Source organism: Carcharodon carcharias, chromosome 11, assembly GCF_017639515.1.
Source record: "Carcharodon carcharias isolate sCarCar2 chromosome 11, sCarCar2.pri, whole genome shotgun sequence".
NCBI lineage: Eukaryota > Metazoa > Chordata > Chondrichthyes > Lamniformes > Lamnidae > Carcharodon > Carcharodon carcharias.
In genome coordinates, this window is record NC_054477.1 from 46,445,865 (window position 1) to 46,467,275 (window position 21,411).

General features: G+C 42.8%; 1 protein-coding gene across 1 annotated transcript in view; it reads right to left on the bottom strand.

The window, feature by feature from the left end:
• Positions 1-6,623: 6,623 nt before the first annotated feature.
• LOC121284085 (microtubule-associated tumor suppressor candidate 2-like) overlaps positions 6,624-21,411 on the bottom strand; it is a 397,712-nt gene continuing 382,924 nt past the window's right edge. The window contains exons 14-17 of the mRNA XM_041199139.1: positions 16,401-16,499; positions 12,554-12,673; positions 9,857-9,954; positions 6,624-9,278 (exon numbers count right to left, since the gene is read on the bottom strand). Coding sequence (XP_041055073.1) covers positions 9,068-9,278; positions 9,857-9,954; positions 12,554-12,673; positions 16,401-16,499 — 528 coding nt within the window. The 3' untranslated portion in view covers positions 6,624-9,067. The remainder of the gene's footprint in view (positions 9,279-9,856; positions 9,955-12,553; positions 12,674-16,400; positions 16,500-21,411) is intronic.

Consider the following 21,411-nt stretch of genomic DNA (forward strand, 5'->3'; position numbering starts at 1 on the left):
AATCATTGCCCTGAGGAATGAACAAATCAGAACCAAGCTGTCTGGTATAAATTTCAGATAATGCTCAGCAGTTAACTGTCAGTCACCATCAACTGGTGCATTCCCAATGGCAACGCCTCCACCAATTGAGAGTCCACTTGCCAACAAATCAGCACTCTCTTTTCATACAGTCGAAATTGTTGTTCCTTTGTCATTTGGTATTCTTGCAAATTGTCCTGATGAGTGCAAGACGAAAAGCTTTGACAAAAATGTTTTTTTTCAGCAACACTCAAGTTGCGTGCTACCAAATGACTTCTTGTTTTAGATTTGATTTGCCACTGTTGAATTTAATATAGAATTTAACTGTTTTCTGATCACTTTTTCAGAGAGGACTTACTATGAGGTTACTAATTAATCTGGTCTCTTTACAGAGCAATAGATCTCACATAGCTTCATCCTTAGTTGGTTCCATGTTGTATTCTTGGAAGCAGTTGCAAAAGCATTTTACGAACACATTTTCCAGAGTACATTTGCTGTTTTTTTTTGTCCAGTCTATATGACAATTAAAGTTCCCCACAATAATTACATTGCCTTTCTTACAAACTTACAAGATTAATGCTCTGTTCAATGCTCAAAGTACTATTAAGGCACCTATAAACTACGCCCACCAGGGTTTTCTGACCCTTCTTAATTTCTAATTGCCACCCATTCTACTTCCTAATCTTTCTAACCAAGATCTTTGCTTACTATCCTTATATCATCCTTTGATGTCAGGGCTACGCCTTGTCCTGTTCCATTCTGCTCGGCTTTTTGAAATATTGCATACCCTGAAATATTTATTTACCAGAATTGGTCACCTTGCAACCATGAGCAGAATGTGCAGTTGGGGGGCCCATAAAATTCACCACAATTTTACAAGGGCTGCCTAGGACAGCCTACTGCCTGCTATTGCCCCAATTATTGGCCACTTAAGGGCCGCTTCCCACCTGGCCTCAATTTTTAAACTGGCGGAAGGAGTTCAGGGGCAAAAGGGAAGCTAGGCAGGTCACTCTGCCTGGGCCTCAGTCATGAGGGGGAGCAACCCCTTCAAGGGACCCCTTTCCACATCAGACACTCACTCCCCACCAAACCTCTACCTCCTGCTCCCCCCATCTCCTGTAATGGTTTCTGCATCAAGACTGTACAAAAATACCCGCCCCCACCCACCCCTGAGGCCTCGCCTCCCCTCTCCACTGTGAGATCATTGCACTTACCTGGTCCTGAACTGCAGGACTTAGACTCTGGGGACTGCTTGCAGTTCCAGTCCTGGCCACTGCTGTTACTGGTGCTGCTGGGACTACAGAGCTGCTGGTCAATGTGATTGAGATGGTATTTCTGACTGAGTTGGGGGTGGAAGTCCCATCTCCAGCTAATTTACACCCTTTGGATGGTTGAATAGCTGTGAGGCAGCCATATTTGCTGGGGATGCATTCCCTGGTAACTCATTAGGTGATAGGGTGGGAAACCCTGCCATCTGCATAATCTTGCCCTGTGCCACTGGTTTAGAGCTAACTGCCATTACATTTATCTCTATTTGTGCTGCTAGCCTGTCTATCTTGATATAAGTGCCTCATGCATTCAAATAAAGTGCCTTTAATTGCATTTTTTAAAAAACGTTATTCTTTGCATGGATGTCATTTGTCTGCATTCATCTGCAGCAAGACCTAAACAACATTCAGGTTTGGGCTGATAAGTGGCAAGGAAGTTCACACCACACAAGTGCCAGGCAATGACCATCTCCAACAAGAGACAGCCTAGCTATCTCGCTTTGCCATTCAATGGCATTCCCATCACTGAATTCCCCACAATCAACAACCTGGGGGTTACCATTGACCAGAAACTGAACTGCTTTAAGGCGAGAATTGTAAGGTAAGACGTAAAAAGTCTTTCACTTGCCTTTTGTGAGAGTATATCAACCAATCCATTTTTGCCCATCAACTAATTAAGTTTTGAAATATAAACAGCACAAAACACTTCAGGAATGAGGTTTGCATGCTTCCATCTTTAATTGTACAGGAGCATGGCTATACTTACAGAATGCAGTGCAGTATTACACTCAATTCTCACAATCCAATGCAACCAGCATAAATAAATACAAATTCTTCACAGCTCATCAAACACTGAAACTAAATGACACTTGTGTTATTCTACGTATCAAACAAACTCCAAACTCATTAATGTTTTGTGTGTCCACAGGACACATCCAATTAGCGTAGACTGATGTTTGTGTTACTTTATACAAATTCGTTCAAATACTTATCAGATCAACGCTTGAGTTAAATACAAAGGAATCAGTAATGAAATCGCCCAGTAATACCAGTGTCATTTGTATATAAATGATGACCCAGTTTCTGATGTACAGCGTTTAAGTGCAAAAACACTGCTATTTCCATGTTGCTGCACTAATAAAACCTGTCACAGAACAGAAACAATTTGTAACAAAAAGCACTTTTATGGTCCCCTGATGACTTAGTGGATCTGTATTTGTCCATCATGGCACAGACTTATACACACTTGGAACACTCCCACGGAGTGGTTTGAGTTAACTGACCTCTATACTTGTCCTCCAATTGGCCTCAGCAACTCTGGGTTCGGGAAGGGAGAAAAAAAATCAGTCAAGGAGTCCCACTCCTGATCACCATTCAGTCAACCCTGCTGGAAGAGTGTGCATAGCCAGGTAATGATAGAATTGGGCTCGGTTGTGATGTCCTCCCATGAAAAAATTGCCTTCGCACACTTGCTTCTAATGTTCTGGAATAACTACTTCAATGAGGTATAGGAGGACTACCAGCATCCAAAGAGCAAGTGTCAATACCTTCAGAAGGGGAACATTTGAACAATGTAAGGAAATGAAAACAATATTTTCAGGAGATATCTTTAAAGTTTTTTTTAATGTTAGGAAGGTACTGTTTGTAAATCTAAATTATTTGTACATAACTTACTATAGTAACATAAGAAATGGGTGCAGTAGACCATTTGACCCTTCAAGATTGGCTGATCAAAAAGATCACAACTCTCCTTCTACCTCAATTGTCCTCATACCTTTCAAATCACTTTAGTATCCAAAAATCTATTTTCTCTGTCTTGAATCTATTCAATGATTGAGAATCCACAGCTCTCCAGGGTACAGAATTCCAAAGTTTCATAACTTCCTGAGTGAAGAAATTTCTCTTCATCTCAGTCCTAAATGGTCAACCCCTTATTCTAGATTGCAATCTCTAGTTTTAGACTTCCCAGCCTCCCGTCTACCCTGTTGAGATCCTTAAGAAATTTATTTTTCAACGAGATTACCTCTTATTCTTATAAACACTAAAGAATATAGGTCCATTCAATTCAATCTCTCCTCATATGACAATCCATCAACTCAGGAATCAGTCAGGTGAACTTTCATTGCACTCCCTCTAAGGTAAGTGGAACCTTTCTTATTGGCCACTTAAGGACTTCTTCCTGCCTGGCCTCAATTTTGAGGCTGGTGAGAGGAGTTCAAGGGTGAAGGGAAACCCAGCAGGTCACCCTGCTCGGAACTCAGGTGTGTAGGGGGGCGCCTCGATCAAGGGCCCCCTTTCCACTTCAGGAATCACCCAAAGGTTGGTGCCCCAAGGGTGCTCCTTTTCCCCCCAGCCCCTCTCTCCCCACACCCCTGAGCCTCAGCTCCCCCGCCCCACCCCACCTGCACTTACCTGGTCCTGGATTCTGGGACTTAGAATCTGGGAAATGCTGGTAGCCTTAAGTTCTGGCCACTTTTGCCATTGGTCCACAGGGCTGGGTCCACAGGGCTGTTGGCCAATCAGATTGGCTGACAGCTCCCTAAGGCGGAACTTTGTCTGAGTGAGGGGCAGAAATTCCATCTCCAACCAATTAACAGTCCTTGGAGCATTAAATGGCTGTGGGGCTGCTGTGATCGGCGGGGATGGGTTCTGCACTGATCTTCCGGGATACAAAAAATCCTGCCCAAAGCATGGTCTCACCAATGCCCTATATAATTGCAGTAAAACTTTACTCTTATACTCCAAACCTTGTGTAATAACAGCTAACATGACATTTGCTTTTCTAATTGTTTATTGCACCTACATGCTAACTTTGTGATCCACGAACAAGGTCCCCATGATTACTAACATTTCCCATCTTTCATCATTTTAAAATTATTCTGCTTTTTATTTTTCCTACCAAAGTGGACAACTTTCTCCACATTTTATTCCATCTGCCTATATCTTGCCCACATAAACTGGCTGTGTTCCTCTGCATCCTCAGCTTACTTTTCCACCTTGTTTTGTATCGTTAACAAATTTAGAAGCATTACTCTTGGTTCCCTCATTGCAGTCATTGATACAGATTGTAAATAGCCGAGGCTAAGCACTGATCCTTGTGGCATGCCACAAGTTACAATCTGACAACTTGAAAAAGACACTTGCATTTTTCTGTCTGCCCTCAATCCTCAATTTATGCTAATGTATTACCCCCATTTCCATAAGCCATCTTGTGTGGTACCTTATTGAACCTTCCAATTGGCAGAGGCCCTTCTAAAATCTAGGGATCTCTAGAAGTGTAGTAAGAAACTGGAAAAGTTAGAATTGTTCTCTTTGGAACAGACGAGGTTAAGAGGTGACCTAATAGGGGCTGTCAAGATGATGGGCAGCTTGATCGAGAAAAATATAATCCCCCCACCCCCTAGTGAGTGGGTCAATAACTAGAGGTCATGGATTCAAGCTCATTGGAGAAAGATCTAGAGGGGAGATAATTTTTTTCATTCAGGAAATTGCAGGGGTGTGGAATGTTCCACCTGAAAAGGTGGTGGAATCTGATTCCATAAATAATTTTAAATGGGAGTTGGACAGGTACTTAAGAATGAGGAATTTACAGGATTATGCACACATAGATGTGGGACTAAGCATGACTTGCCTTTTAATGAGCCAGCACAGACATGCCAGCCCAAGGGCTGCCTACGGCATTGTAAGTAAGTTTTGCTGGTCAGAGTTATGAGGTTAAACGTAAAAAGTTTTACTGCTCTTATTATGCTTGCTCTGAATAAATTTATGTTTGAGAGAAATTCTGAGATAAGAAGTCATCAACATAAATTGTTTAGTTTGATTTTAAGGTAAAAACAAAAGTTCATTCTTAGTTCTGGGACTCAAACATTGAAGAGGGTACTACTGTGAATTACAACAAAATATGGTTAACAGCACAATCCCAAACGTGACAACCAAAATTAAGCTAACTCAACTTAGTTGTAGAAAACATCAGTAGGTGTCCTGCATACAACAAAATGTATGCAATGGTTGTAAATGTTGCACCCTGCTCAAAAAATGAGGGGGATAAACCAGGTAACTACAAGTTAGTCGGCCTATGTTAGTGGTTGGGAGATTTCTATAGGTCATAGAATGTGACAAAATGAATTGTCATTGGAAAAAGCCTGGGTTAATAAATGAGAGTCAACATGAGACAAGTTATGCTTGAAAAACTTGGCTGAGTTCTTTGAAATGATGGAGGGGGTTGATGAAGGTAGCACAGCCGATGTTATGTCGATGGAAAGTGCTACATGATAGATTCTTGCAAAACTGAAGCTGACAGAATTAAAGGAGCAGAAGCAGCATGAATAAAAAAAATAGCTAAGACAGAAAGCAGAGAGTAGCGGTGAGTGATTGCTTTTCAGACTGCAGGAAAGCATACAGTGGTGTCCCCAGGTAGGAATTAAAAGCACTGCTCTTTTTGATATATTTTAATGGTTGCAATTTTAAAGGCTGCAGATAGCACAAGACTTGTAAATGTAGTAAATGTTAGCTCCCCTACTGCATAGATTGCACATTGCATGATCAACTAAAGCATAGGATGCATGCAGGGTAAAACTCCCTCTAAATGATTGTGCCCCTGTGAAGTGCCTCGAGACATGTTTCTACATTGAAGGTACTACAAAAATGCAAGTTGTTGTTCTTGTTGTAACGTTGTGTGTCTTGAATATGCCAAACTCTGAAACACCCACTCAGCTTTTCTCACCATTTGAAGCAGGGCAAAAAGAATTAACAAATGGTTAACAATGATGTACTTGAAGGATGAGGTGTAATGCCTAATGAGTCATATCGAATGGCACAAACAGGGTGGATTGCTGTTGTTTGGATTTGAACTTCTATGGCCCTGCTTCTGAAATTGATCCTTGCATCTTACCTCCTGTTCCTCCCATCACACATTCTGCATGCACAGTTCCAAACTGTCACAAAATAAGGACTGGATTTTACCAGCCCAAGGTTGGGGTGGGGATTGCCATAAGATGGCGAGGGAAGGTGGGATAGGCAGGGTGGAGTGCCTGTCATGTTCCCAGCACCATAGCATTCTGCCAATGGTGGGCAATATGGAGGATGGCCCAGCTGCCTAGAGGCCAATTGAGCTACTTAAGTGGCCAATTAAGGGACTCTCTACTCTGCTGCTGGCAATTTACCAGGTGGGGTCACTGCTGTGTGGGAAGACCTCCTGATGAATCATGATGGCCTCCCTGGGAGTTCAGGGAGTCGCTCCTAATTGGGCACTCTATAGCCCACAGAGCCGACCCAGGTAACACAGTCACCCTCGCAGCAATACCCCCTCCTGCCATCACCGACCCTCCCCGCCCTTGCCTGGGGCTGCCTGATTGACTCCACTCACCTTGTTCTGAGGATGGCGTCAATCGCTGTGTCCTCTCGAATGGGTGCACAGCCAACAGTGGCTGCTGAGATTGAAGAGTTGTCAGCCCTCTGATTGGTTCCCATTTTTTAAAGGAATGGAAGCCCTGACAGCAGCTAACTAGCTGCCGGAAGGGCCTAATATGAGGCCAGGGCCCCCCCAAATGGCCAAGGTGGGGTTGCCCTGGCTTTCCAACCCATTATTTGGACCCCTGTTGCCCCTACAAAATTCAGCTCTAAGTGTGACAATCACCCATTGTAGCACCAATGAAAGACACCAGCAAAGTCTCTGGGTGAATTCAGGTAAGACTGCATCCAATATATCGATTTCAACTGAATGAAAAGGGAGCCACATTTCTCATCAGATTTCTAGATTTAAGAATAACAGAAAGACATTGGTTTGGTCATTAATTTAATAAATGTGAAAAAATAAATGACTTCATGCATCTGAATTTACAGTTGCCTAAGACCCCAAATTTAAGGTTTTCAATAATTGTCCATAACTGACAAAGAAAATATCAGAACTCCAGCCATCATCTGTCCTCCTGGTCTCTTCCTGTCCTTATGTTGTCCCAATTTGGTTTTGAATTTGGCAAAATGTTGCAATACCATTTTATACATGAGCAGAATAAATTAAGGTAATAATAAAGCTGCCAGTTTGTATAACAAGAGTGACTAACTTCAACAATAATTCATTGTGAAACACTTGGGAAAATTTCTGAAAAAAGTGAAGAGGTGTCTTATATGAATGCATTTCTTTCTTCATCTTCTAAGTCAAATTACGTATGTCTTTGAGGTATAGTTTCCTGACTTGTAGAACGGGACAGGAATTACCCAAACTCTTTTCAAGAAGGCACTGAATGCCTACACTATTTCATCATTCTGTAAAATGTAAATTTTGAGTAAATAAAATGTATTCCCTTCATTCTAATCTGTCACAATCTCCTACTTAGTAATGTGACTATATTCTGCTCTTTTAAGATTTTGGTATGCAAGCTTAGTAAAGATTGAACTTCAGCTGTTCTCCAGGCCCTGTGGCTGGTATTCAGATATTATCACTATCATTTCCGCATCTACATCTGCAACTGTTAACAGCATTAACCAAATTCATTCTAGTTTAGGTCCAGCTGTTATCCTGAATGTTTCTGATGCTTTCTGGACCTTTAGAAATATTCTGACATTTTGTTAAAATATAACCAAAAGATAGAACTTCTCATTTCACACAGGTAGCAGGCTTACCTAGATTCGGGCATGCAGTACGACCTGAACAAACAAGCTCTGCAAATTTCAGAGTGCAGCACTGGTTTTGATTTTCTGACCTTGGTGATCCTTTGAGGAAGAACAGTCTCTTGGCAATCTATTTATTAAGTTTCCAGCATTTATTATGTTCTGTAGGTAGGGTGCCTGCATGTGAATACTGATAAGTTTTCTTTCAATATCTGCTCAGTTTGTAATTATTTACAATCACTGCATGTGGTGCAAGTTGGAGCTGTGCAACCAGCAGTGCGTTCTCTTCCTTAACCATTGTTTGGGTGGAGTGGGAAAACACTGACAGCAGTAATAGATCCCAGGTTACTTAATACAGACCTTCTGCTACAGAATAACTTTTTTTTGTGGCCTAATAAACTACAAACACATTTCAAAAAGGCAGCTTTGGAGTGTAGCTTAAAAGCTGCTGTGTCAAGGGCAGTAATATTGTTCCATCACAAGCTGCTGCAGTGCACTTCAGTGATCTGTAGCACCACCTAGTGATATTAAACTGCATTTTTCACCCCTCAATTCAATGATTTTGTGATGGGGAGATTTACTTGAGGGAGTGATTACCACACTCTGTTTACTCAGAGGCACCAGGCTAAGATACTTCAACAATTGTGTAAAAATATATAATTTTGCACTTTCGTCCAATACTAACAGCAAAAAGCAAAATCCTGAACTCACTTAAAAGTATTGTCTTCAAACTGTTACCAGAGTAAACCCAAAAAGATACATTTGGGCATGGTTCAAACATTTTAAAAGCCTATCTAGTCAAGGAAAATCTCCCTCCTTGATTTTTGCATACCTGGTCAATAGTAGGTAATGGTAAACCTTGATACAGTTGCTGAAGAGTTTCCTGACATCAAACTGTACAAGGTACATCTTTATAAGAAATAATGCATTGAAAATGCATTAGTCAGTGACTTCAATAGCAAGGCTTACTGGGGATTTAAAAGCAAATCCTCTTGCTTATTGCTGTATGCCAATAAGCATGCTCAAAGCAACTTCTGTAAATGTGTACCATTTACAAATGGTGACTCCTCTTCGAGCAAAACCAAGCGTAATATTCAGCAGTTAGAGCTGAGCTTTATAGATAACGAGTAACATTAAGATGGACCACATGTTTTCATTCTGATGCCTTTTCATCATCTTGGGTTCGCACTCACTGCTGATGGAACGAGTGTGCCCTGAGAAGACTGGAAGTTTGAAGATGATGATGATATTTTGACTGGGCTAACAGGTTCTCCAGTCTGGAGTCTCCAGACCAGCTCCTCGTTTGTTCTGCTGAGCCTTTTCTTTTCCTTGCTTTCCTTTTCGACATATTCATGCAGTGTTGCATTTTCCTCAGAAAGTTGTCTGTAAGAACAAGTAAAAAAAAAAAGGCATTTTTGTCCTAAATAATCTGTCAGTCAGTCGGTTTTATTGCCAAGATGCATTTAACTGCCCCTCCTCCTCACATAGCACACCAGGAGCCTAAAGAAATTGAACACCTGAAGATGGTTCCATTAAAAATTAAAGAGCGGGTTTCTATTATGCTTGGCTCAGTGATGACTCTGAGCTAGTAAGGTTGTCTGATGGACCATTTTTCAGTGCAGGATAACAATAGATGCAAGAAAAGTAAAAGAAGAAATTTGGAAAATGAACCGCATGCCAGTTTCCACATGCGAAGCAGGAACCAGTACTTAGAGGAATCTCACTGAGGGAAATTATCGAGAAAAAGCCAATGGTTTTCTGCCCATTGAGAATAAATGGAAAATCACAGACTGCGCAACTATGATGCATTCTTTTCCGAGCACTATTGACCAGGAGTGGGAAATCGGCTGTCATATTAGTGAACGTTCTGCCAGTTCTCTCAAGGGTTTCTCTATTTGCTTGGTGTAGATAAGTTGTAAAGCTGTTTTTTTTATTATAGTGTGTTGCATGTGACCATTTACCTTGTTAAGGCAACATTGTTGTCGATCCTGGCTTTCAGGTCCTCATTCTGTTGTTGAAGCACTTGAACTTTTTCTTCTAATACCACATTCTTCTCAGCCTGCATAGATGACATAAAAACTTAATTTCCAAAATATAGATGCATTGTGCTGAATATTATCATGTAAATATGATGAATTGAAAGTCTTATAGGCAACATAGCCAGATAACAATAGCTCTGAGTTTTAATGTTATATTGTGATTATAGATGTTCAGAACACTGTCTAGTGTAAACATAAGGAATAAGTAAGACTTGGAGGACTCACCCAGTCACTTTTCCAGAACCACTTTATCCAATTCAGGGTTGCAGGAAGTCGGCCTATTCCAACAGGGAACAAGCGCTAGGCAGGGTACGCCCAGGACAGGTCTCCAGTCCATCACAGCGCGCACACTCACACTAAGAAGCAATTTACCACAGCCAATCCACCAAACCAGCACATCTTTGGTCAGTGGGAGGAAACCAGAGCACCCAGAGGAAATCTATGTGGACGGGGGAGAATGTGCAAATTCCACACAGACACCTGAGGCAGGATTGAACCCGCATCCCTGGAGCTGTGAGGCAGCAGCGTTAACCACGCCACCCCCAGGATTAGAGGACTGATTTTGCAAATGGACATTTCTCTGGGGCCATATACTGAAAAATCATGTCTGTGATCACCACAGTTTACTATTCACTATGGATGGAAAATAATGCAACTTGTGCCTAGAAGATCCTAATATATGCTCCTCTGCATTGGGTGCACACACTTGGAAGTTAGCTGTGTGAGTCCAAATGTACTTTACAGAAATAAAACTGGAACATTTAATCTAAGCAATTTTTAAGGGAATGTAAATGTAACAATTTTGTATCTCTGATCTGTTACTGTTACTATGTTGAAATGAATGCAGCTTCTACCTTTTGACCTCCATCTCTGATTTTGTCTTCACTCTCAGTCAGGTTTTATGCTTGCTATTTCCTCCGCCTTTTCTCTCCTTTTTAAGTGTTGTGCATATCTTTTCCATTTCATGAGATTACTAAAGAGAAAAATCTAATCTATGGGAGTAAGGAGAATAAAGAAAAAAAATCCAAATTTTCCATCCGGTTTTCATAACTCTACAGACAGGATTTTATGATCCCCTGCTGGCGGGTTTACAGGCTTGTTGTCGGGGGGGTGGGGATCCATAAAAGTCCCCTGCCTGTTCCTGATTTCTCTGCAGCTTTATGTGGATGGGTGATGCCCAGGGTGGTCCAATTGAGGCTCTTCACTGGCCAATTCTTTGCCACTAAAGGCCGCTTCCTGCTCAGCTGTAATTTTGAGGCTTGCAGTAGGAGTTCAGAGGGAGGGGAGAAGTCTGGCAGTCAACCTTCTCAGGCCAAGGGCAGGCAAGTGGGGCACCTCTCTCAAGGGCCCCCTCACCATATTGGGCACCACCCCCAAGGTCTTCCCATGTGGGTGCTCGCTCCCCCACCGATCACTCCATAAAGACCCCCCAACCTTTCTCCCCAAGCCCCCGAAAGTCACCTTCACTCCCTGCTGTAACACCACAATGTACTTATCAGATCCTAAAATCCAGAACTTAGAATCTGGGGACTGCTTGTAGTCCCAGCCCTGGCCACTGCTGCCACAGGCACTGCTGGCACGACAAGACCGCCAGCCATTCAGTTTGGCTGGCAGCTCTCTGAGGTCAGACTTCTGCCTGAGTGACGGGTGGAAGTCCCATCTCCAGCCAATTAAAGTTCCTTGGCGTGTTAAATGGCCATGGGATTGCCATGATCGGTGGGGGTGTTTCCTCTGCTGACTCTTTGGGTGGCAGGCTGGGAAAAATCCGTCATTGGAAAAATCCTGCCCTACACATTGTTCATTGTGGAAGAGATGGGGGACAAATATGTATTTATCAGCTAACTTGCTTGTTGGGAAACTGATGGGATTGGATCAATCATATTGGGTGAAGTGTAAAACAGGTAGCCGATCAAATCGCTTCAGGTTCCTGCCAGGCAAGTCAGGTTCAAATTACTTCTGAATATCGTCGAGCTATGTGACATGGAATACCACATCTAATCCTGATCCTACCTTTGCCCTTTTTCTGTACATATGCACTTCCGGAAGAGATCAATGAATTGTAATCAATAAATTTGCCCTTCCCTAACTCAAGGTACAGAATAGAGATTGAATCTGGGTCTTCTGAGTCTGTTTAGCTTAAGATGATGAGGCAAATTTGTATCAGCTGTATTCTGGGCATGGACCATTACATGCCAAAAGAAATATCCAGAACCTGGACACCCTCCCATATGATTTTCCATCATTATGGCCAGAAAATTGTGAGGTGGGACACAATTCTGAATGTGCTTCAAGAGGATTGAAGACAAAAGGTTACTCAAATGACTTTAATTCAAAACTGTCGGGGAGCTCTATGAGAAAACAAAATCATGGAGAAGAAAGCTGAAAGGGCCATATTTTTTAACCTAATCTAATTTAAAGTCGCACCAGGCACTCATTTTGCAGATTCACATTCAACAGCTGGCAGAATGTCAGAATTTGGCCAAACCTGAGCACTAGGGTGCTTTACTGCGACACAACGTCCTGCAATATACTTCCAACAAACCTTCAAAGGTTTAGCAAGCTGAAAAATTGGATCTGACCCATATAAGTTTCATGAATAGAATCACAGTTTTTTCTAACCAGTTTTTCCAGGTCCATAATTTTCTTTTCTTGGTGATGGATTTGTTGATTTTTCATTTCAAGAACGTGTTTTAAACTGTTCATATCTTCCTCCAGATGCTGGTATGGTGCCAAGGCAATCTGTAAAATGTAATAGAACAGGAAAATACTGGAACAACTCCCCACTTTAAACTGAAGCTCCCTTTTTATTTCATTCTATTGAATAATACTGCTGCATCTGGAGATCTCAGCATCATCTGGATCAGCTCCCTATATTATAGAAGTACAAGGCATATTATTTATGGATCCTGGCAGTTTCAAACATATACACACATCTCCACATATAAACATATATATGGCGGAAACTTATTGTAATGAAATAACAGGGTGCTAATTGGAAAAAATAAAAGCTTGCTACAGGAAGAAGGCAATATAATCATAGTTCTGAAAATACAAGCACCAAAATCAATAGTAGCATTAATGTCTAGGTTTTTATTTCCCAAAAAGATAGTGCTATAAGCAAAGTTGCTGTACCTGAAAGAATGTTAGAATCCATCCCAGTTTGTCCACACATCTAGAATAGCACTTCTGGAAAACCCTGCACACATCAATGTCTGTCTGTTAATGGGGTGTCATTAACCATGGCTGAGAAGCTGGGTGGCTTTGGCTTCCATGAAGCCATGCTTGCATTCCGCAGTTGCCTTCAAATGAGGTTGTCACAATCAACTGCCTTTTAATGAAAACTCCATGAATTGCTAAGTGGGAAGAGGTTATTGATCAGCATGGCCTTGTGCTCCTGATCGTTGGCCACTGCACAAGTGCAAAGCTAATTTCTTTTGATTCATGCAAATTATGACATTGTGTCTGAGGGTGCCTTCAGACCTCAGGAAATCCATGAACTAATGAAAAACATATACAACAACAACAACTTATATTAATAAGGCATTTTAAAAGTAATAAAAGCTCCCAAGGCACTTCACAGGAGTGCTAAAAAGCAAACTTTGACACGGACGACTGAAAGCTCAGTCAAACAGGTAGATTTTAAGAGTAGTAAAACAAGTTAGAGAGGCAGAGGGGTGTAGGGAGGGAATTGCCGAGCTTCAGGCCTTGGCAACTGAAGGTAGAGAATTAGATGAGTACAGATATCTCAAAGGGCTGTAGGGCTGGAGAAGATCACAGAGGTAGGGAGGGGCAAGGGATTTGAAAACAAGGTTGAGATTTTTAATATCAAGACGCTGCTTGACTGTGAGTCAATCAGTGAGCACAGGGGTGATAGATAAATGGGACTTGTTGCGAGTTAGGACGCAGGAGCAGAGTTTTGGAAAGCCCCAAGTTTTTGGAAGGTAGCATGTGGGAGACCAACCAGCAGGGCCTTGGAATAGTCAAGTCTACAGGTAACAAATGAGGGTTTCTGCAGCAGATGAGCAAAATCAAGGATGAAGTTGAGTGATGTTAGTAAAATGGAAATGGGTGGTCTTGGTGATGGTTCAAATATGTGGTCAGAAGCAGGGTCAAATATGACATCAAACTTACAATCTGGTTTAGTATCAGGCAGTTGCCAGTAAGAGAGATGTAGCCTGTAGCCTGGGAATGGAGTTTGGAGTGGGAACCGAAAACAGTGGTTTCAGTCTTCCCAACATTTAATTGGGATATTTAATTCCAATAGTTAATATAGCTTCTAATCAAGCCTCTCAGAAACATTTTGAAACCACTTCATTGGTCACTGTTTTGTATGTAAATTCAAACATTATTTTTCATTTGCATATAGCAAAATCTCACAAATAGTAATAAGGAGAATGAGCCATTCATCATTGATAATGATGTTGTTGAGGAAGGAAATAAGGAGAATCACTGCTCTTCCTCAAATAATGCTCTGGAAATTTTAACATCCACATTAGTGACAGGACAAGCAATTTAACATCTCATCCAAAAATTAGCCCCTCCTACAATGTAGCAATCCCTCAGTACTGGAGTGTCAGCCTATTCAGGTCCTGCAACGGGGATGGAACCCACATTCTTCTGATAGAGAGATGAGAGTGCTGCTATACCATAATGTGACAACATATGGCAGCTGTGTCATGCAACTGTTGCTATTCAGTAGGAAAAGAGCTGCAGGGCTTGACCTTGAAGTAAAATGCTTCAGTTATCTGATACATATTATTATTTGAATTGGAAATTTACTGATTACTACAGATGGCTTGTGTGTTAGCCTGGGAGGAGGTGGAGGCATAATAGTTGAGGAAGGAGGTGACTTTGAATATTACTGGCAAAGGCATCTGTGGAGGAGCTTACAGCACACTACATAGATGTGCAACTTGTGAAAGTTCATTCCTTTGATCAATGGGAAGTCCATGTTATGGGCTTTTAGATCTGTTGGTAGTATACTAGCTCTGATTCTATTCAATCTTAATGGCATACCTTATTTTATCCTCCTTATCTTCAACAAATGAAACCTATGGTAATGGTGCACTGAAAGCAAAATACAAACTTAATAAAATGTTGCCATTGAAAAAGTGGCCCTGTATCTTTAGGAGCTCCTTTTTCCACAGAAGGAATGCTGCTACTAACCCTTAACATCACTTTGAATGGGAAACCTTAGGGCTGGATTTTCACTGCTGAGTTGTGTTGGGAAAGTTTCCAATTCAACCAACTGCCTAGGAAAAAAATCCCCCGAATGTCGCAATATTCTATTCATGCCTCATGTCAAATAAGCTAATCCATTAATAGGTTCTTTAACCTGTCAATCAAAATGTTAACCCACTCAGAACCCCCTACTGAAATTATTGTAGCTTTTAGAAATCAGCTAAGCATTCATAAAGAGCCCTTAAGGAAATGTCAACAAACAACTATTGGAAGTGCTAGAAAAGAAGCTACACCACCTGGCCTGTCAATAAAATCAATATAGCAGAACTTTTTTTATATGTGCTCCACAAATCCATGACTCCAACAGTGCGGTTTAAGGCCCTTACAACAGCCAAAGTGATGTCTGATTGAATTCAGCACTGAGTTAAAATGGCCCTGCTGTTTTTGGTTTCGCTCCTGTATGAATCATGGCATGCCCCTTTCCCCTATTGGTAAAAATTGGATCTGTTGGAAATGAGGCGGCACACCTGTACTTGGGCTAGCTCGCCATTTTTAAAAGTCCACTGAGCCTTTCCAACTCTGTGAAAATCCAGGGCTAATATAGACTGGGACTTCAGCCTGAAACTCAGAATATAGGTGGCTGCAAGTAATGCAATCTGATATACAAATTGCCATTGCAATGAAGCTCTTGCAAGATTTGTTTAAACTCGTAGGAAATGATACAGTGCAGCATGAGCATGGAACCAATTATTTCATGAAGAGATATTGTTCTGGTACTCACTCGCATGCTTATGTCAGCAGTAAATTCCTGTGCATTGGAACTGACAGCCTTATTTATGTATATTAGGTACTATCCCTTCTAGCTTGGTGAGGTTAAGTTGGTCTGATGTGCTTGAATGTGCTGTATCACTGAGCAATGGGATACAGTTTCAGTCTTCCAATCTGCTGAGTCTTCAATGCCTGAGCAATCCAATTTCACATAACCAGCTGGCCTAAAGTCAATTTCAAACCAATGCCAAGGATGACTACAGGGTACCCTAACAGTCTGTTGTGCGGTGAACTGAGAACATTGGGCCCTACAGTGTCGGTTTTTTGCTCAGGTGCTAGCCTGCAGAAAGGGAGATAAAATGAGTGCAATTATAGATACTACACAGAAAGTTACACATCTATCCTTGTGGTTACAATTGGTGTGTGACATGGGGGGAAATTGGAAATTAAATAAAGAACATTAATCCCTTCATCCATTTCTTCGCTATCACAAACACACATTTCAGGCATTATTTACCTCAAGTTGCTCATCTGTACTCCTCCTTAATGCTTCTTCAAATCGTTTTGCTTTGTCCTTCAGTGAGCGATTCTGAAAGGTTAACGTGTCAACTTGATCCTTGAATGCAGAAACAAAAATCAAAATTTTATGTTTGTAAATTTGATCTGGCAAATTGTGGAACTATTTTGTTTCAAAATGTCAATTGGGGCCCTTTATGTCAATAGGACCTTACTATCTATTTTTTGGGGTGAATTGGCTGTACAGACTCTGACAATTATCACTCTGCAGCCCAGCCAAGGAGGATCCTAAAGCTAAGCTTTCCCTTCCTCCAGTGAACTGCATAACATGGAAAATGGAAGTGCTGCAAGAAGCCTGCTAAGGAAATGTGTGCAAAAATGATTGTCTTATCTTCATTTTCCTTGTGATACCAGCAAATCTCTTTCTCATTTAGGGTCATGCATCAAACACCTTAATGACTGCAGGAACTTGGTTGGAGAACGCCTTCCATGCAAATTTCAACTGAAATATGAACAGAAAAAATGCTGGAAAAATATAGTTAACGTCTCAGGTCTGTGACCTTTCATCAATTATCATTTGCAGCATTTTCTGTTTTTAATTTTAGATTTCCAGCATCTGCAGTACTTTGCTTTCAAATTTTACCAGGCTTTTTAACTAAAGGGAGGCGTTCAATCCCACCTAGGGCTGCAATTATTTACCTGAGCCTCTGCAGGGACTTCAACTTTTCAAAATCAGAAGCTGCAGCTTTGACTACATTTCTCCCATGATCCATTTTTAAGAATTACTCAGCTCTTCTGTCACTACTGCCAACAACAACAATAGTTTATATTTATATAGCGCCTCACTGAGCCATATAAGGAAATATTAGATTGGATGATCAAAAGCTTGGCCAAATAGGTAGGTTTTAAAGAGCGTCTTATAGGAAGAGAGGGGTGGAGAGGTTTACCATCACAATTTGCCTTTCAGTGATGAGCTGCAGAGTGGCTATCTTTCTAGATTTTGCTCTCTCCTTTGGGTATTTTTCATGAGCAAAGTGCCTACATTTTAAGAAAAAGTAAAGATGCAAAATTCAGATAGGCCAACCTGCTGAGCTGCTGGCACGTGTGACCAGCTGAACCACAACTTTGTCATTCTCACAAAAAGGAGGCTATTCAGACCATCCTGATGTAGGGTAATTATTTCTCCTATTTATTCTATTTCCTTTTTATAACTCTTCCCCTGCTGAACAATATAATCTGGTTGGGAATACCAAATATTGGGCAGAATTTTCTATTCCCATCAGATGTAGGAAGCCCTGAAAATTGTTAGAGACTAGTGTGCTGCTATGTTTCCTACCTCTGGGCCATTTTGGAACAGGCAATTTGGCTACTCACACGATCATCTTAAGTCATTCAAAGGACCAAGCACAATGCTCTGAGGCTGACTGGAATCTCAGGCCAGGATTTTCCGGCCCTCTTGCGGCCAGGACCCGCCGCAGGCGAGGCGGCGCCCCAGCCAGAAGTCTATTGGCTTGTGGTGGGACTGGAAGATTCCGGCAGCGGGTGGGTTGGAAAATTCTACCCTTCCAGTTGGCCAGCGGGCCCCCCCATGGTAGCTGAAAACTGTCCCAGGTTTGGAGGTGCCGAATGGTGGCAGACCAGGGAAGCAACACTCCACCTAACATTTCTGACATCCACTTTTTTGCAATTGTGAGATGACCCCAGCTGTGGCTACAGGACGCTCTGTGGAGAAGCTCCCTGTCTGCAGCAACTGTGTGGCAACAGTGGCCAGTTTTATTCTCACCTCCAAAAGTCTTCACGTTTCTTCCATTTTGAGGTGCCTTCTATCTCTTCTAGCTCTGATGGTGGGGCTGCAATCTGTCAGTGCTGGAGGGCCTCATCTTGGTCCTGCAGCATCTGGAGCTCAGACGCCATCCTTAATTAGATGGTGAGCAGACTCCTTGGCAATTAATTGGCAATCCCTTCATAAATCACATCAGGCATCAACCCATGGCGGAACCCGAAAATACACCGACACCAGTGTTCCAAACCTGGAACAAGAATTCTGTGCGTTTTCTTTGGTCCCCACCATCAAACTCCATTCCCGAGCTACAGGCTCCATTCCTCTCCCTGACAAATTGTCTTAGGCTGAACCAGACTGTTCACAACCTGGGTTCATATTTGACTCCGAGATGAGCCGCCAACCTCAAAGCATTGGCGGCTCCCAGGTAATTTTGTTGTTCCAGTCAAAGATCTAAGTGATGTCTGTATCACTTGATTCATGCAGAGGACTAATGCCTGCTGGACAGATCTGTTGACTTGTTTGATTGATGACAAACATCCGCCTAGCACCAAGACATTGCAAGACCCAAAAGTCTAAGAGGCAGAAGATCAATGTCTCAATCCTAAAGCAGCCTGATCAAAGAAAGGGATTCCAACTACAGCTCACAACCAATCTGGAAAAACTGCATAATTCAATTTCAGAACAGTGAGATTAAATAAAAGTTAACTGTACTAGACTCCTGTGTCCAGCATCATCATCACCAGGACTGTTTCAACAAAAACGATGCTGAAATATGTGACCTCCAGGAACAAAAATGAGCAGCCATCTTTGCCTGGCAGAGCAACCGAAGGTCAAGAAGGCAGCATTCCAATAGCTCAAGGCAGATACCCAAAGACAAATCCGAAGATAAAGAACATGTGGTGAGAAAGAAAGCCCGAGAGACCCAACAATATGCTGACCATCATGACACGCAAAGCTTTTTCGAAGCCCCCAAGGCACCTATAGACCAAGGTCAAATGGACAAAATCCCCTTCGCTCACAGCACATTGTTTCTCTTTTCAAAGATGACAATACCATCTGACAACACTGGAAAGAACATTTTCAACAACCCTTCAACTGAGAATCCACAGTGGCAGCTGATGCTCTCCAAGCTATCCCCCTACCCTGTTGTAGAGCTATGGGTGAAGGAGCTGCAACAAGCAATCAAACCGATGAAAAACAACAAAGCCCATGGCCCCAGTGGCATTCCAGCTGAAGACTTCAAAATGGGTGGGCTTGTGCTCGCATAAGTCTCCATGCACTCATCCTACAGATTTAGGAGGAAAAGGAATACCTGCCCTACCCCCCAACTTCAAGAATGTGATAGGTGTAACTAGCTTCAAGAAGGGAGATATATCATCCTATGTAAACTATAGAGGTATTTCCCTCTTGTCCATAGCAGGGGAAACCCTGACATGTTTCCTCCTGAATCATCTACTTCTTGTGGCTGAGGAAATCCTCCCAGAGACACAGGCTGGGATTTTCTGCGCAGGGCCTAAGGCCCGTAGTGGGGGCTGGAGGTGAGAGAATTTCTCTCCGTGGAGCCCAGCAGGAAATTATGCAAAGCCGACCACATTAACAATACAGTCGGGGCTTTCCCAACCTTGTTAGCAGCGGGATGGGCAGGAATTATTGAGGAAGTGGGGGCTGTCTGGCATAGTGGGCACCCAGTAAGCACAGCTGATGCCATACCACCTCATGCCTTATTCTATCTACATGAGCTCATCCCTCTGGGAAGTGCTGCCAAAGCAACCTAGTGGACCTTTCACATGGCATACAGTAGCCAGTGGGTTGCTGCATACACTCTCTCCATCTGTATTCATACAGAGCAAGCAGACACACAACAAAAGGGAGAGGTCACAGACTGGTGGAGGAATGCCTGACATCAAGGTCCTTACAGACTTTGAAAATAGAGCCATCCAGCTGGCCACCGATAACCTGGGCCATTCCTGGTGGTGTCCAACCAAGTGAGTGCAACATCCATCAGACAATCATGCTGCGAGCCAGTTCCGCAATCCCCTGCCATGCACTGATTATCTCCTTGATATCACAGGCACTTCTGGGAAGCAGCAGAGGGGGTCTACGAGCCAGGCCCTTGACTCAAGCCCCAAAGACACCTTGCAAGAAGAATCTAATGCCACCCTAATTGAAGTCCTGTCACTGTGCTCACCCACACCCTCCACCAGTGCAGAATAACACACATCAGTGGGACCTAGTTCTAGAGTAGCCTCCGGATCACAATTTGGTGAGCACATCGCATCGTCTGATCCACAGCAAGTGGCAGCAGGGACTTCCCAGGTTTCTGGCGATTGGAGGACTGCTGGAGGCCAAAAATCTGCTGAGTCTGAGTCAGATGAGGAACCTCTGGACTCGGTCGTACCTTAGTTGCTGGAGTTGCAAAGGCAAGCTAAGGAAAATAACCTCAACCTATCCAATCTCTTCTCGTAGCTACTCTTTTCTAACCCTGGCAACATTCTTGTAAACCTCCTCTGCACTCTCTCCAGAGCTATTATGTCCTTCCTGTGACTTGACCAATTGGTGGCAGCTTCGACCACTGGACTGCATGTTGTGCTCTCAGCTCAGGCGCAGACATTGTCCTAGTCCGCACTGCAAGGCTGCGCTGTTAGCTTGAACCATAATGGATACTGGTCCAAACCTTAATCAAGACATTGCAAGGGGCTGTGAGCGCCTCCACCAGTGATTGTGCCATCGCCACCTTTCGCAAGAGGATTCTACAGCTTTCCCAGCCGGCCAATTGCTCTGCCGCCGCCTAAAATGCACATTATTTTGCAGTCTGCACCGAAGGGGTGAAGTGTTCTGGAGCATTTTGTGGCACTTTCATGCTTTTGCATTGCTTGAGTGGGCAGAAAAGTTTTAGAGGCCCGACTCCCAGCATGTCAATGGAGCTACTGCTGAACGGTCTCAGCTGTGGAAGAATGCTCAATTTTGACAAGCTTTTCCAAGTGCGTGGCTGCTTCCCTCACCCTGCCCCCCACCTCACCCCAGGACCCCCGGCATGTGCTGGAGTACTTCCTTCACTCTGTCTGTGCTGCCTTGCCCCCACAACACCCCCGGCATGTGCTTGAATACTTCCTTCAGTCTGTCTGTGTTGCCTTGACCCCATCTACCCCTCCCACCGGCACTTGTTCGAGTATTTCCTTCAGTCTGTGCTGCCTTTCCCCCCATCCTCCCTGGCAAATGCTTGAGCCTT